Source organism: Daktulosphaira vitifoliae, unplaced genomic scaffold (genome assembly GCF_025091365.1).
Source record: "Daktulosphaira vitifoliae isolate Bord-2020 unplaced genomic scaffold, ASM2509136v1 Scaffold_4, whole genome shotgun sequence".
NCBI classification, from domain to species: domain Eukaryota; kingdom Metazoa; phylum Arthropoda; class Insecta; order Hemiptera; family Phylloxeridae; genus Daktulosphaira; species Daktulosphaira vitifoliae.
This window is the reverse complement of record NW_026099575.1, coordinates 13,514,552-13,531,610: the sequence shown is the minus strand read 5'-3', so window position 1 is coordinate 13,531,610 and position 17,059 is coordinate 13,514,552. Positions and strand designations below refer to the sequence as shown.

At 32.4% G+C, this 17,059-nt stretch overlaps 2 protein-coding genes across 2 annotated transcripts; one reads left to right on the top strand and one right to left on the bottom strand.

Moving 5' to 3' along the window:
* Nucleotides 1–1,403: 1,403 nt before the first annotated feature.
* LOC126905711 (uncharacterized) lies at nucleotides 1,404–4,075 on the top strand. The gene is made up of 5 exons (XM_050685691.1): nucleotides 1,404–1,812; nucleotides 2,214–2,629; nucleotides 2,704–2,834; nucleotides 3,255–3,413; nucleotides 3,481–4,075. Exons 2-4 carry the CDS (start codon nucleotides 2,240–2,242, stop codon nucleotides 3,358–3,360), a joined length of 627 nt encoding a protein of 208 aa, XP_050541648.1. The 5' UTR covers nucleotides 1,404–1,812; nucleotides 2,214–2,239; the 3' UTR covers nucleotides 3,361–3,413; nucleotides 3,481–4,075.
* Nucleotides 4,076–5,902: 1,827 nt separating this feature from the next.
* Nucleotides 5,903–15,454, bottom strand: LOC126905698 (uncharacterized). Its single transcript, XM_050685673.1, has 5 exons — nucleotides 15,062–15,454; nucleotides 8,134–8,419; nucleotides 6,743–7,310; nucleotides 6,185–6,576; nucleotides 5,903–6,121 (listed from the first exon to the last, which is right to left on the bottom strand). Exons 2-5 carry the CDS (start codon nucleotides 8,367–8,369, stop codon nucleotides 6,046–6,048), a joined length of 1,272 nt encoding a protein of 423 aa, XP_050541630.1. The 5' UTR covers nucleotides 8,370–8,419; nucleotides 15,062–15,454; the 3' UTR covers nucleotides 5,903–6,045.
* Nucleotides 15,455–17,059: the final 1,605 nt, after the last annotated feature.

Sequence of the window (17,059 nt, the reverse complement as noted above, 5' to 3'; positions counted from 1 at the left end):
TTTTTTTTTTTTTTTTTTTGTTACACGTGAAAAGTTTTTTTTATTGTCTGCTACTTTAAGCGAAAAAAGCTATTTGATGAGTACTAAAAGGTATACCTAAAAAGAAGTATCTTTGATAATCAAATCGAACTGGTACTTTTTCATTTTTAAAGAACTTGCTTTAACTGTGGTATTTCATGTACAACGTTTATATAAATATTGTAAAAATATGTTGGCAACAAAAACCGGTTGCTCTACGGTCGTAAAAAATATCCTTTAAATATATCGTAAAATACTAGATTTTTTTAAAAGCAATCCTTAGCTCAAAATAATAGGTAACAGATGTTAACCTGCGCCTAAAATAATTAATGAAGATTCCTTATGTAAAGTAAATGGTGTCAAAAATATAACTGTATTCATTGAATACTACACAGAACGAATTGTATTCGAGACACAGTGTCAGTATTACACATGTGTTGTAATCTTTACATTTTAATCGTATAGAGAATTATAGACCAATTATTTACACCAAGACGTGTTCACAATATATTTCATGTTACCTGCATAAAGTACATATTTGTTTACTGATTAAAAATTATATTCGAATTCATTACGTCATAAATAATTATTTCTAGTTTAATAATTTAATTCGAAGTTTCAATGAATTGACCAAATTATATTTAAGATTCTTAAACGTGAATTTGCTTCAGACAATCCTCACCTCATGAATGAGTAAAATTAGTACAGCTTTTGGAAAAACTCTCGAGACAGAATTAGTGTATAAATATAATTAAGTCGAATTAACTAACATTCTTAACAATAATAAGTGCTCGTTACTAGAAATTTTTTTATAAAAGACAGTCACCTAAATGTTAATCGACGGATCGGGAAGAAAATGAGTGTATGTTTATCTCTTTTTTCGAGTAACAGTGTCATTATTTAGGACCACAACAGTTACACTAACGAACAACAATATTTTTGTCTATGAAATCCGATCAGTCGTATTATCTAAGGCGTTTAGTTAAACAAAAATTTAGTCACCGATGTGAACGCTAAATTTTGATTTATTTTATTGTATCTGAACATTGTCATTTGTATATGCGCTGTACTAGTTGAATTTTTCATGATTTATAAAATAACTAAACCGATTGTGTTTATATAAATAACGACCGCAAACGTGGTCATACGTAGACATTAACAAGAGTGGGTGGCTCCATTATGAGAGGATTTCCTGCTATTGAATTTGCATACCGAACGCAGTCGAATAAAAACAAATGACAACAAGGTCTCCTACCGTTGATCAGTTAAACCTGGTGACTATTGTGCAGTCAAACCGGCGGGTATGAGTAATGACACTACCGACAAAACCAGCCAGGATGACGCATAAACGTGCTATGTTTGATCGTGTGCGTACTCGCGTCTGATACATTCAATGACGTGAGTGATACCGAAAAGGTTGCCAGGTTGGCAACACTGTTGTAGCGAGTCACGGGCGTGCATTATCACTGACATAGACAAAAAAGGAATAATATCGCAATCGCAGTAACGTCTAACAGCCATCTCGTGCGGTTCGTTTCGAATCTCGTTCTCGTCGGTCGTCATCCGGAACGGCAATACCTGTACAATAATCAAAAGTAAAATAGTGAAAGGCGATTTTCTAGTGTAAAACCGATCTGTTCGATCTTGTTACGGTTACTCACGTGCGATTCGATTTCCTTTTCAACCCTATTATGATATAACAGTCAGGTTGATATTGAACGTCGAGATATTCGCTTAAATTTTCAACGACAAGAACTATCATCGATTTTTTACCTTTCTATATTATATCCCCAAGTAAGTGTTGAAGAACCCATTTACTTGTTCTTTGGGCGCTGTTTGATTTTATCACATAATTTTTTTAATATTCTACGGGGGAAAAAAAAAGAAGTCTTCAAATCTTAATGTTTCCAAAATTTTATCAGTTATTTGAAAGATAATACAAGAGGTTTTTTTAACCAATTTTATTTAGCTTCCTATTGATAGAGTAGATGATTTATTTATTAGATTTATTTCGTAGATGATTATTAATCGAAAGTTGTTGCAATCTAAATCTGTTATGACTATCATTTATCTTTAAATCATAGTATTGTATCTTATATAGTATCATAGTATTGTATCTCAAATTGTGCGTTTTCAATCTTTTGATTATTTTTAGTTCATGTGAAAATAATTTAATTTTAATTTTTTTGCTTTAGGTTTCTATTTTTTTTTTTTAATCAAAATGCCAGCATCTGGTCCAGTTTACCAGCCAACAACTGTTAGCTATGAACAACAAACTGAGTGGGCTCAACCACCTAATAGTTTATTAAATCGTATTTTGAATCAAATTCGTAATCCCAAATGGTTTCATTGGTCATTCATTTTAATAAGTTGGATTCTAATTGCAATTGGAGTATTTTTATTCCTATCGATTACTACTAATTTTGTGAGGTCTGATGATACCAAAGATAACTATACTGAAGATATAGCATTCTTGGTCATTGGATCATTTTGCTTTGTTTTTGGTGTAGTTCTATTGATTGGCTATTTCCGATACATCAAAGACAAAGAAAGTTGCCCATGCTTTAATAGTAAGGCTCGTCAAATGGAAGCACAAACTTCAAATGGACAGGTAATAAATTAAAATCATTGTTGGTTTAATCAAATTTATATTATTTTTTTCTATCTTTATATTTTATTTATCAGGCTTCAACACTTAATCCATCTACTGATCTATTAATGGCATCTGCACAGTATGGACCAACATCTGAAGCTCCACCAACAATCATTGAAGAAGATGAAACTAGGAAATTAATGGAAAATGATCATAAAGATGGGTAAGTGCACTAATTTGAATATTATTGTTAATATGATTATTTCTTTTAAGTATGTAAAATTCAATGAATACATATTTCATTAAATATTTAAGTAGAATTATTTATTTTTTATATATTAACAATTCAAAGTTATGATGATTTAATGTGATTAAAATACTTGTAATAAATATTTAAAATTATTTTTATCTTTTTATTTTTAATTTTAATAATTATTTTTTAATGTAATTTTTAACATTTGTTTTGAATGTTTTTGGTGATTTTTAATATACTTTCATGTTGAAAACATATTTTTTTTTTTAATGTAAACATTGTGATTTTCTATTTATGCTAAAAGATGTTAAAGATTTTTGTTTTGTTTAATTTCTATAAAATAAACTTAATTTTCTAAATGATATATTATTTTTATTTTTCAATAAATAGTAATGATGAGAGTGAACACATGCTTAGTTCAAGTAATCCACCTGTAGCTGCTCTTCGCACACATGTACCAGGAAGCACTTCACCTATATCAGGGGAGGATGCTTGACTTGAGGCCAACTTCACTGATTCCTTGTCTGGTATCACTGATTACTATAACAAGTTAGATCATAAATTCTCATGATAAATCTGTGCAAAATTTATATGACATATTATTTATTTTCCTTAGATATGACATTCCTCTCTTTAATCAACGCTACTCACCTCAAACGCCTATCCGTGTAAATCGCTGTGGTTGGACTGCACCCTTAGCCCATCAAGATGATGTGACTCCTTCAATATGTTCTTCATTGTATAGCTTGGATAAGGTGAAAAATTGACTTCATACCACATTCCATGGGTGTTATGACTTATTGTTTTTTTTTTTACAAATATACTTAATTCGCACATACTTGTTATTTGATGACAGTATGCACAATTTTTTTATATAATCTTGGAGGTCAGTGGTCTAAGGTTATTTTGTGTTTTTATACTTTGAAATATTTTTTCTATGTTAATATTTAGATTGTATGACTAATGATAAAAATGTAAAGTTTTATGGTCTTTAGATGACATTATATTATTGTTAATTATTTGCATCCTTGAAATGTAAAATGTATAAAAAAATCAATTATTTATTTCTTGAAAATTGTTCACTTTATCATATTTGTTGTATACGAGTGTTCAAAAGAAACCTTTTAATTTTAAGGATTAAGAATTGTATTATTTTTAAATTAATGATGTACAATATTGTAATGTAATTACTAATTATGGATGTGATTAATCTTTTTAATGTACTTTTGTATACTTACCATTTTATTACTTTTTGAATAAAATAATTGTGTTTGACATCAAATTAGAGTATTTGTTTTATAGTTTAGATATTTAAAAATAATCTTATGACCATTTTTAGTATATTTTCATGTAAGTAGGGTATTTTTTATCATCTTTCAATATGTATATCTAAAACTAATAAAGACTTAATCTTAATTTGTTCACAACACTCAATTTTTCTCCTTTGGAATTTGCATTGGCAATATGTAACTTAAATGAAAATTGAATTGCTTAAATAATTTTAACACAGTTTATTCATTAAAATTGAAATGTTTATATAGACCAGTCGAAAATTAATAAGGGAATTGTTAAAGTTGTAAAAGTTGATATATAAACTCTTATTAAATAATATCAAAAGGTTAAATGGTTTTTACAATTAAAGTAGAATTGTCATAAAAAATATCATTATGACAAATGAATAATTATTATTCAGTATGTACAAAGTTAACAACTGATTCTATTAGCACAATTGAATACTGAATTAAAAAATAATCGTATTATATCAACAAATATTTTATTAGCCAGATGGATATGAATTATTTTTGAAATTATTCAATTGATTAAGAATATTATAAAAATTATGGTATTTGATTTTACTCTAGTATTTACTGAGTTACATCTAGTTATCTAATATTTATAGAGTACCATAAAATCAAACTTAAATTAACAAAAATAATTAGACAGTGCAATGTTATATGTCATCTTTTAAATTTTTTAGTTTATTTTAAATTATAGTTCAAATTATCAAAAAAGGTGAAAATGCCACCCAATATTTATTGTTTGACAAAATCACATATTCGAATTTGTTCTCCTTTTGTGTGATGAATTGATAAAAGAAAATTTCTCATAAAAAACATTAGTAATTACAAATTTAAATTTAATCATTAATTTAAAATTTTTATGACCAGTTATAAAAATTAAAAGATAGCAGAAAAAAAAGATTCATATTTTTAAGCCAAAGGTAACTGATTATATTGATCATTTTCTTCATTAGTCATTTATCCTTAACCATTTTATCTGTAGTAGTTTTTACCATTATCTGTTTTAAATTATTTATGTACATAATAATATTTTTATTAATCCAAATTATACAAAAAAATATGATTATTCAATTTGATTAGTGATTTTATAGTATGTATTATTAATTAATTTTATTTTTTAAAAACTAACACATACTTTTAAATGTTACAGAATATTTTTAAATATACCGGAACTTAGTAGTTACTCATTTAAATTGTATAACACTATGTTTTACAAATTACACTTGTATATTTAAAATCAATACATTTATCACTTTTAAGTTCCAATTTATTATTTCAAACATATATTCAAAATAATATATTTACCTCTTTCAAAAGGTCAAATTAAAATTTTTTTAAAATATATTTAACATCAATTCTTTTTTTTTATCAGTATCTCTAAAGAGTAGTTAAATGAAACTTTAAATATGTAAACAATTTGTAAATTTCATTCAAATCGGCATTTGTTTTTTTTTCTTTACTGGCTGAGTAAATGTAGCCCATAATATAGGTGGACATTTTTCATATTGTGCACTTTACAGACATCAGAAAAATTGTAATCATTCTTCTGAACTTTCAAGTGCATTTGAATAATATTTTTTCTAATTATAAAATGTAACGCTAATTTTTTTTTTTGAAGACATAAATTAAAATATACAATGTTATGCTCACTTTGTTATTAAATGACTCACTTATGAGGAAAGAAATATTTTTTAAAAGTGGATTCAACTTATTGGCAAAATAAAATATATTTGCCGCTAAATAAAATATGTTAATTTATATTGAACAAATAAATTACAAAAACAAATATATTAACATTTATATACACGTGCTAAAGTATAAAATTATTTCTTTTACAATAGTCTAATTCAATTGGAATCGTAACAAGTGACTCTTAGTCTTTAAGAATGAGGAGCGGCGTGGTTGTTGTGGTACACACGATTATCATCTCGCCTCCACCAAGGAACCCCATCGATTCTATAAAATAGATACTCGAGTAAGTTTGTTTATAGTTCAAATAAAATGTGTTGTTTTACTTACTGTTGTACGTTAGCCGAATCGTACTGGTTTGTGTAAGTAGACTCGTTGTCCTTCTGGCCGACGTATTGGTACACGTGGCCCTGGTATTGTCTGCGCAAGGTATCGTTTCCCACCATTATCATATTTTGCAAAGGTATTGCATCTGGTATGGCGGGAGGAGGGTGTGTGTTGACTACGGTAGCGCTGGCACCTATTGTTCTATGACGACCGTTGAGCTGCCGGTGTCTTTTTCGGCGGTCGGCGTCTTGACGTACCCTGCACTGGACTGCCAACAGGAAAGCACTAACCGGTAGCATAAGGCAGCCTATGTATAAGAACCTGGGATCTCGAGTCGATACTATGGCTGACATGATCAGCATGAAACCGACGGTGATTCCGGAAAAGTAAAATATCTGAAAACGCAACAGTTACAAATAAATAAATACTCGGAAAAAAAAGAAGAAATAACAAGAGACATTATTTTAAGATAACAGGAGAGTAAATTGATAAAGTCGGTAGGAGAAAGTCGCGAGGACTAAGATAAAATATATTGACAGATCGCTTAAAAGTTTCACGTACCAGCAAACAAAAATGACAAAAGTTCTCGAACCTCGGACACCTACCACCACAAGCGTCGACGGCAACGTCGCAAGCGGGCATTATAGCCGCGGGCTGGTGCCGCACGGCCACAGCGGGCGCGACTGACGACGGTTGCCGGACAGTAGTAGTGGCGGCGGCGGCGGTTGTGATACAGGGACCGATCGGATAGGGGGCGATATTCTGAGGCGGCAACGGAGGCACGAATTGAGGTTGCAACGCGGACGGCGGTGGAGGACTGGGCGCCGACGTTGCGGTTTGTTGCAGAACTGGAGCCGGCGATTCGGTCCAAACGCCCATCGGACGGTGACTAAACTTGTTACCAGCGGTCGTCACCGACGACAGGGCGTCCGGGTCGGACGTGGTAGTGCCGCCGCCCTTATGACTGCGCGTCTTGCTGGCGATTTGCCGCTGACTGCCGTACACCCGATGTCTGGACCGACGATACTGCTGTTGATTGTGGTGCAGATGATTCGCCGCCGGAAAGCCCTTATCGTTGGAGCTGTTCGTCGACGATACCGGCGAGTGTCTGTCCACGCTCCACGCGTTTCTGTAATCAATTCAACACACATCCAGTTTATAAACATGATAAATGTCGAAGACAATAAACACAGTTTTATTATATTCCTTTTGGCATGCGCCAAATGTTAGTTCATTCATTAGGTTTTTAGTAGTCAAATGCCAAGAACATTTCGCATAATAATCCCATCGCATGACAGAATCCATTATTGTCGAGTAATTTATATACATACAAATTGACTATAGAGAACATATAATGCAATTAATAGTACAATTAGATTTACTATCAACATAGACATCGATTTAAAAAAAATTCTTTTCAATTTTACTTAACAAGTCATTATTAGAATGTAGATAACACGCCCAAGGTTTATTTTCCGTGTCAAGCGTTAGAAATTTAAATGATCATTAGAGGACCACAAGGAATAATAAAATATAACATTTCTATGTAAATAATATTTTAATATTTATAAATATGATCTAAATCGAATATATTATTTTTTATATTGATTTATTAGCAAAAAATATTAAACAACTACAGACCAATGACTCACTGGTATACATTGTTGCAGTCGTTTACTTATTTAATTGGCCGTTTATTTAACTGAACCGGCCCCCGTTATCGACATAATTAATTAATAGCGTAGTCGTTTGCAAAGCAATGTAACGTGGGAAGTATTTACGATGGTCGCGTGTTAATTTTACACAGCGACTAAAGAACAATAAAGTAAACGAATAACGCCCTTGTGGTGATGTAAGCCAGCGAACGGATCTTCCTGTCCGATAACAAATTACATATATTCGTTACTTTAATCTATGAAAAGAAGAAGTGTTACAGTTTAAGGGCTACAAACCTGGGCAACGAGTGATGGTGGTGATTCTGGCGGGGCAAGGTGCCGCGCATGTTTGGTTGTAAGTCAACCGCATATTGCTGTTGTTGGTTATTGTGCTGCAGGTGATGCTGCTGCTGCAGCAGATGATTCTGGTGCGTACGTCCATTGTAAGTGTTATTGCCGTGGGGCGGTGGTAACTTGGGGTAAGCGCCCGAATCCGGACCGTATTGTTTAGTACGGCCATGTCTGGATGACATGGCGCATCAACATGTCGACCAACTCAATTCGTCATTTAATGTCTTCAAAACTGAAACAAAACAATTAGTACAATTAAAAATAACAAATGAATAATTAATATCATAAGCGCTCAAAATGTATGAATTTCAAATATATGTGTTCCGATACACATATGCAAACATGTTTCAAATTGAACAGTACACTTATAAATACAAACGGTATGAAATATAATGGTATGCCACTCAATTCAATCATGGCGATATGAAACACATAACGTAGAAGGAATACATTTTGTAGTGTTAGAACAAGCAAAACCAGATCTTATACAAAATTGATTAGATGGTTTCCTAAAAATAAATAAAAACCAGTAAGCCATAAAATGTAAATGTCCAATTAACGATTTTTTCAAGGGTTTCAATTCAATTTGCGGTGACTAAGATAAATGTCTATCGAGTGGTTCACAATTAGAAAAAAAAATCAGTTATATCATTACTAAAAAAATCGACTAATATTAATCGATGTACCTAAAATGTATATCAAGTACATCGTGTAGGATTTCTAAAGATAAATCGACGATTCCACATTAGTAAATGGAAAAAGAAAGATTAATAATTACGACTACAAGAATTAATTATGTATAATGACGAGATTTTGGTTTATTAAATAGATAATGTTAGTCGGCCAATAAAATATTGTAAAACATATCTAAGAATGTTAAATATCATTTTCTAAATTCAACGCTAAAAAAGATGTTTTAATTTATTTTATCATGCTATTTATTACTAATGAGAAACTGTGTGGGGTAGTAACTACCAGTCAACTTATTGTGTATTATTAAGAAATAATTTGATAGGTAACGCCTACGTTTTTAACACAACTACCTGAAAATTGTATTTCTTTTTTTTTTATAAACACAAACATAGTAACCCTTAAAAACAAACATGTTTAGCTTTAAAGGTTGTTTACATTTCTTTAGAGAATAAAATTAAAGACTTACATTTGATTCGTTTATTTTCATTTTTTTGACTTAACAGTAAGTATAATTTGAAAAGTTCAGAGTTTATTATCTTTTCGATTCGAATCAAAGAAAAGTATATTAAGGTCATTTTTAAATGATTATTTGAAAAAACACATCTTAGTAAGAACGATATTTTCTCGGCATCGATGATAAAAATCATCAGTTAGAATTACACGGAAATTCTCGTCGAAACTTTCAATTATTTACTACTGTCGGAAATAATTGTTTAAAAACAGTCGGATATAATTAACGACTGCTATTGGCTATCGTAAAAAATCTACAAACACATTTCAAATGCAAAGACAGTTTTATGAAGTTAATAGATCGATATGTACAAACCTAATAGGAACAGGTGTTATCCTAATCGATCCGGCTTATTTTATCTTGTCATTTCCATTAGGAATGCAACACACCCCCAAAAATTCAAACATTTATTGCTAAACACGTACGTAAACCCACCCCAAAGTATCAGTGCCACCGTTGCGCAGGTGAATACATAAATACCAATACGGCGGATAAAACAACAGATAATAGGTCATCTGTTGTTTTAGGTAAACGTTCCACACGCCATATTGGCGATAAACTGAGTTTGAAACGTAGAAAATTTAACCAAACGGCGAACACAATCATACAAAACCAATACACAGTTATCAAACACTCGTTGTGAAGTATTAAATTCGTTTTTAAAATTTTTACTCGTTCGCTCAACATCAGTAAAGATGCGTAGGAATGATGATATTAGATACTTTAAATAAAAGGAGATCATTCATCGTGGCCAAGGCCATACCTTCCAATGAAAAACCGGCGCGTTGTACATAACTTACACTAAATCGGAGGACGTGAGCTTAAGTGTAGAAATCTTCACTGACGTTGAATTACAACAATACAAAATGGCGGGGCACTTATTATATTGTTATTGTGTATGATAATGTTCAGCGGCAACGATTAAACGGTCCATTAGATAAAAAAAAAAAAAAAAAAAAAAAAAACAAAAAACGCAGATCATTATCTAGCAGCAGTTACACTGCTGCGGCCCGTACCTCAGACGAGCCGTTTAGGTACTACACATCGTACACACTTCCCCTGAAAAAGGTAAACTAATTTGGGCCGTCGATGAACGAAGACGTTACTGGTCGGGGGACAAGGCGTTCCCAAAGGCAGTGGAATGAATTTATCGAAAATCGTGGCTCGAGTGAACGCCGCCTGCTGTTCCAAGCGCCTCTGTTCCTGGTAAGGTTTTTAAAACCGGTTGTGTCCGGCAGACCTATAATTTATCAATCTTCACATGTTTCCCTTAACTAGACTGAAGTACGAGCTGGTTACAGTGTTTCAGTGAGAAAACAACGACGAGGTTCGGCTAACGAGCGCCCAATGCAAACAATCTTCTCCTCCTCGTTCAGTTCTTTTCTTACACAAATAACAAACTATACACAAGTGCGTGTATTTGTGAGAGTGTGTTTAGACTTCCTACTCTTCTCGTAGTTTGCCCCCCGCACAAATAATAATATTGAAATCGAGACTACTTTTTTTTTTTTCCATCTCCTTGACGTTTCATCGGTGCCGCCACGACCTCGTCTCCAGCTCTCTCCTTACTTGCACGTAATGTAAACTAATCCCCCAGAGCCCAATAACTTCAGAGGCTAATCGTCTGGTCGGTTAAAAACGATACGCAAGCCGCCGTGCCTTGTGTGTGTGTGTGTGTGTACCGCAAAAAGACATCATCACATCGGCGGCACGAGGTGCACATGACATCTCATCAGGTCCCCAGGCGAATGAAACGTTTTGAGAATTTCACACCGACCAGGCTGTTTATGATTAAAAGAGTCGACTCGTCAGAAACATTTGCTGATAAAGAAACACACACGATGCGTCTACTTCCAACACAATTCATGACACATGGCTTACACTTGCACTAGATGCTACACTTGGCTATATACGCGAGTAAATAAAAACACAAAACACTGTAAAAGAAAAATTCGCCGTGTTGAATTGTTACACAATTTTGAATAAATGTTTTTTTTTGGGAAATAAACGCCATACTATCGTAACGCGGCGTGTGAAATTCACATCAAATGTGTTGTGAATACTAGAATTTAAATATTATAATTTTATGTTTTTAATTGACCTTCAATGTAAATTAACCAATTTTTCGATCGCATTTACATATTACAGCATCAATTTAAATAGCCCATTAACTGAATAACAAGACATTTTTGATAAAAAATTACATGACACGCCGTGATTTTATCGAATTTAAAAACAACAACTTCACACGCTCTGTTGTATACGATTAATCAAAACATTTTAATTGCTATCGAATGAGTACCCGACACACAAGAACTTTGGGGGACAATAATTGCGATTGGTTCATTTAATGACACTACTTCGTGCGTGTGGAATGACTTCACGGTTGTCTTAGACGGCAATATTCGTAACGAATTCGTGTACAGTTCATAGCAGTTGACAATAGGCTCATTTTTTTTTAGTTTTCTATCCAACGCAAAAGTTGTAGCTCACAAAAAAAATCTCAACAACATCATTGTAAAATTTATTTTTCAATGATACAAAGTTTATTCTACTGGTGCAAAAACATTAGTAGAAAAATAGATTTTTTTCTACTAGAATAACAAAAAAAAAAAACCGTCGTACTTAGAGCAATTCACTTCAGTTTTTAAAGATATTCAGCGTTTTTTATCAATTAAACTTAATGTTTTTCATGGATGAAAAGAGGTCATCAAACTATTATTGATGTACGTATAGTTTTAATTAATATTATCTATGAGTCCGTTGTAAAAATTGCAGAAATAAAGAAAATTGCAAATCATTCGTTTTAGACCAAAACCGTAATTTTAATAGATAAATAATTCTATGCCATTAAAATGCAAATAACTATTCCTTTTGTAGAAAATTCGTGCGACAAAATATATTTCACTAGATGTAATTGCTGTCATTATATTGTTGAAAGTAAAACATCACATTGTAGTTTGCGTTTTTATAATAATACGGTCCTTTGGTGTACTTTTAATTAACAATAATGTTTCCAACTAGTTATTACACTGACATTAATCGACGTGAAAGCAATTAGCGGCGAATTAAGTTCGACAAATGAGTTTCGACCACACCCACAACAATTGAGTGAATTTCCTAAAAAATACAATGAACGCATTGTGCTGCGGGCACTCTAAAATGAACTCTTCTGATCCCATTGGACTAGTAGAAACGCGAGAAATGATTCAGAATCTATTTGTATTCTTAGTAAATTAAAATCGATGGATAGTCGACAGTAAACGTTGCACCAAATCAAATTATCCCGCTAATGAAACGAGAAATTAGCAGCATTCAGCAATAAAAAATTGTCATTAAATTTTGTCGTTTTATCGTCAAATTCAAAGAACACATTTTTTCTGTTTGCACATCCGGTTCAAATTTCATAAACCGTAACTTCATTGTATATATTTTAGAATAGAAATGAAATAATGATTTATTTAATGGTTGCTTCGATTGCTCGGTAATTACCAACGAAAACAGTTTCTGATTAATAAAAAACATTAGTTCTACTTTTTACCACTATTGTTGTGTTATTAGTTCGTTGGGGTCCCGCTAATCATATTTCCTATTATTGTTGCAAAACAGACGGTCGTTGACGTGTTGCAGTGAAATACAATATAGTAATTGCTATTAACTATCGCGAAAAATTCCGTGGACCAATTCGAAACCAACGGCAAAAACGGAATCGCGATAAATTATAGTTAATTAATTACTAATTACCAATTGATTTCAATCGTCCGTGTAATACAAACAGACATGAAAATAGTCTTCGGCGACACAAATTGGTGAATATATACTAAACCAATTTCGAAAGAACTGGCGGCGTGTCAATTGTGACAACAGCTTCTGTTAAAAGCGAATCGAATGACAAAAAAATGTCCACATGGATATCAGTCGAACGAATAGATGGTACAAGGAACACGTAACATTATCAAGGAGCTCCCAATCCGAGTGTCGACACTCGACAATAATATAATTTCATTCTTTTCAGCGTCAGAGGAGTCATTATTACATCCGACACGATTCGGTTCACACGATTAGCCGGCGGACGAATAGTTCTGGCTTACGCTGATGATTGGCCGTTGAAAATTTTTAGAAAACAAATGCATACTCGGCGTCGTCCTTTTTGTGCATCACGTCGGCGGCGGCGGCGGCAGCAGCACCACACGTGGACAATGAATCCCTCAGTGTATTCATTATTATTGTAAATGGTAAAACATCTGGAAAGGTGTCCCATTATGTACCAAACGAATATAATACAAAATCCCGTCTAACAGCAATTTCCTTGGTCCCTCCTACGGCAGGAGCGAACACAACGGGGTACACACCAACATCGCTGTGTGACACTACATGTGTGCGAGGCCCGGACGGAATGGCCTGTAAGGTCAGTGAGTACGTTTTATTGTATACGGGGCAAAATATTTTAAGGGCGATGGAACAACACTGGCTTTTGTAACGCATGGAGTGGAAAAAATTTCATTTCCAACGGTGACGGCCCTTAACGCGGACTAAGTAAAATTGCACCGGTGTTGTAATCGAGAAATGACTAACGGTCATGTGGACGAGATAAAAATACATTGTTTAAAAATCTGAAACAACATCGACAAAGTATTGTAGTGGTACATGTTTTTTTTTACGCTATCTCAATTATTGATTGTCATGAAGTTCTTTACACAAGTCCAATGAGCTCTCGAACATTTTTTTGCAGAGTTCACAATATGATTGTACACGTACTTGCCAAATGAAACGCACTCTTTTTTCTTTTCACTGAAAAACCGTCTTTGGCACGTACGTACAGTTATTTTTATAATTGAAGTCCAACCAATGGCGTTAATAGAAAACGTTTAAAATTCTACTTAGAAAGACCTTAATCGAGATACACGGTGGAGAAAGGGAGACGGGCAGACGCGTGTTTTGAAAGCTACAGATAAAATTGTACTTTGGTATTTATAGTGAAGGTCAGGGGGTCACACACATGAGAACGAGTGTAACAAAATAGTTTACTACTTAGTGTGAGTTATCGATTGATAAACTTAATTGGAAGGCTTGTTTAAAGTAAGAAACATTATGTACTCGATTTACTTAGAAATCTCCGATTAGCGTGTTCAATTATTACTCGATACGTGTAAAAATTCAGAAAATATTTTATATCTAACCTTTTACTAACCGTATCACAGAAAACGATAGTCAAGTTACAATCAAAACGCATACTGGGAATACATAATTACTTTACACCGATAACACACGCTGAGCTGAAAGTGAATAACTTATGAATGTTTGTCGAGTTTAAAGTTTATTATACAGCGTATGAATAAATAAACACAAAATCATTTTAGAAAAATATAGCCTGGTGATATTGACAGGAAATTGAAGTTTTTGTTCGAGTTAATTTTTAAATTGGCTAATGAATTACTTTGAAAGTTGGAAAATCATGATAGCATTAAACAGTTTACCTAAATTGTCATAAAGCAGAACAGTTTATCGTTAAATTTCAATATGAATTAACCGAATTCAGTTTGAAATACAGTCTATACGATACACGAGTTAAAAAAAAAAAAACATTATTTTTCTACGAATTAGCGTGATCGTTGATGCGCATAAAAGCAAATATTATCATAGTATTTATATATAAATAGTAATTCTTACCTAGGACGAGGGTGTTGAAAAATAAATGTCAGATTAATAAAAATATTAGGAAATCTCAACAGTAGTATTTCTTTATCCTTGTGCAAGTCGTTAACGGAGCGAACAAAACGTTGCTGTAAGTATAAAATTCTCATACGTCACAAACACATAAAACGGATTTTGGTATTTTTTTTTATCAGACATGAACGGCACTAGTGAAAATAACCGGAACGCGTCCAGAGCATCGAACAGTCGGCAATACGTATGAGAGATTAAGAAACGTTGGAATTCAGTAGGACGGTCGGCTTCTCGTACGCACACACATTCATATGTACATGTGGCGGCGACGACGGCCGAAGACGATGGCGGCAGAAATGTGTGCTGTTCGGTACTCGGCCGTACTCGCCGGCTCAGTGTATAATAATAACAACAATAATGAGTGTGCGGTCTATGTGTACGTGGGCATGGCTGCTTGCAGTAGGTAATGTACAGCGCCTTAATATGTTAGCGGCTTTGTGCTGTTCCTTGCCGTACGTGTGCATTCCAAACGTGGGGGGGAGGGGTTACGAGAGATAACCGAGATCCGATTTGGAAGGAGAACATGGTGAACCTAATAAAAATCACAACACACCAGTAAACGTTGTTATCTTTGGCGAACAGTTATTTCACAGAATCAGTCGCAACAGGTGGAAACGGCGCAGTAGATAAGCCACCTATCTCTTTGATGACATACAATTAGTGATGGGCATTTTCGAATATTTTATACTATTCGATAGTTTTTTAAAACTATTGAATAACTATTCGAATGTGCTACCGAATGGTTTTAAAAAATATTCGATTAGTTCTACCTAAAATTTTTATTTAGTACACTTAATTATAATAAGAAGATAATTAACGAATAGTTTATTTTTAACATAAACTATCGAATATTTTTTGAATGACTATCGACTAGTTCGATAGTTACTATTGGATAATTCCCATGTCTACTTACAATCTTATTTTGTATAATTTGAGATTCAAATTAGTCTTGCAATTAATAATTGCCAACGTATGTGTTGTTATTTTTACTAATTCCATGTATTACTTGAACGCTGGTCATTCGATAAAATTGTTAAAAATAAAACTGACTTAGATGAATCTTTTCGAAACGACCCTTTAAAATTATTTTAGTTTTAAATGTTAAGTGAAGTTAATACGCAGAATGTCCTAAAATTTGTAGATGAACAAAAAAACATCCATATAGAATTGACGACCGGTTTGCGAATTTATTGAAATCTAACGTTCTAAGACTAGTGATTCGTAAAAATACATATTAAAACGCCAATGTATTTTGAGTCTATATGATGTTTTTATGAGGGTTACTGTAATACTATTGTATTTTTTTTACATATTAGTATTGAGCCCTATATTAATTTCATATAATCGATTTTTTTTTAATTTAACTAAGAAATACATTAACAGACTGGATTACTTATAATATAGCACATAATAGAGTTTTAAAAATATTTTTTCTTAAAAATTTAGATTTCAATACAATTGAAAAAGCATTACAATTCAATTACGCAATAGTTTTAAGAGATTTAAAAATGATAAATACATTTTTAAAATGGAAATCTTGATAAATAGTCCATGTTGACTATAATGTAACTCATCTTCATTTTTCATTTACATAAAGGGGTTTTAAGTGACTAGATGGTAGATTTAATAATGCATTTATACGAAAGGGTGAATAAAGGATAGTCTTTAAAGATGTATTGGACTTAAATTGCACCATTGATAATTTGAATTGCAGTAATTATTTTGGTAAATGAATTAGTTTAAATTGAATATATGGATATGCTATAAAACTAGAATATTTTCAACAGATTAACAAATCCTTAATAATAAAACTTGGTTTATATTTGAAATAAACAATAAGATTTTTATTTACTATAATTTTTTATTATTTAATATAGTTATTTATATTTAAATTAAATTAATTTCATATTTATAATTTTGTTAATTTTAATTGTACTTTGA

Excerpts from the sequence above, each read along its gene's own strand:
- LOC126905711 (XM_050685691.1), top strand. The coding sequence starts at position 2,240 with ATGCCAGCATCTGGTCCAGTTTACCAGCCAACAACTGTTAGCTATGAA. Across the intron at positions 2,630-2,703 it reads CACAAACTTCAAATGGACAG|GCTTCAACACTTAATCCATC; the intron begins GTAATAAATTAA and ends TTTATTTATCAG. Across the intron at positions 2,835-3,254 it reads GAAAATGATCATAAAGATGG|TAATGATGAGAGTGAACACA; the intron begins GTAAGTGCACTA and ends TTCAATAAATAG.
- LOC126905698 (XM_050685673.1), bottom strand. The coding sequence starts at position 8,369 with ATGTCATCCAGACATGGCCGTACTAAACAATACGGTCCGGATTCGGGC. Across the intron at positions 7,311-8,133 it reads CACCATCACTCGTTGCCCAG|AAACGCGTGGAGCGTGGACA; the intron begins GTTTGTAGCCCT and ends AATTGATTACAG. Across the intron at positions 6,122-6,184 it reads GATTCGGCTAACGTACAACA|AATCGATGGGGTTCCTTGGT; the intron begins GTAAGTAAAACA and ends TCTATTTTATAG.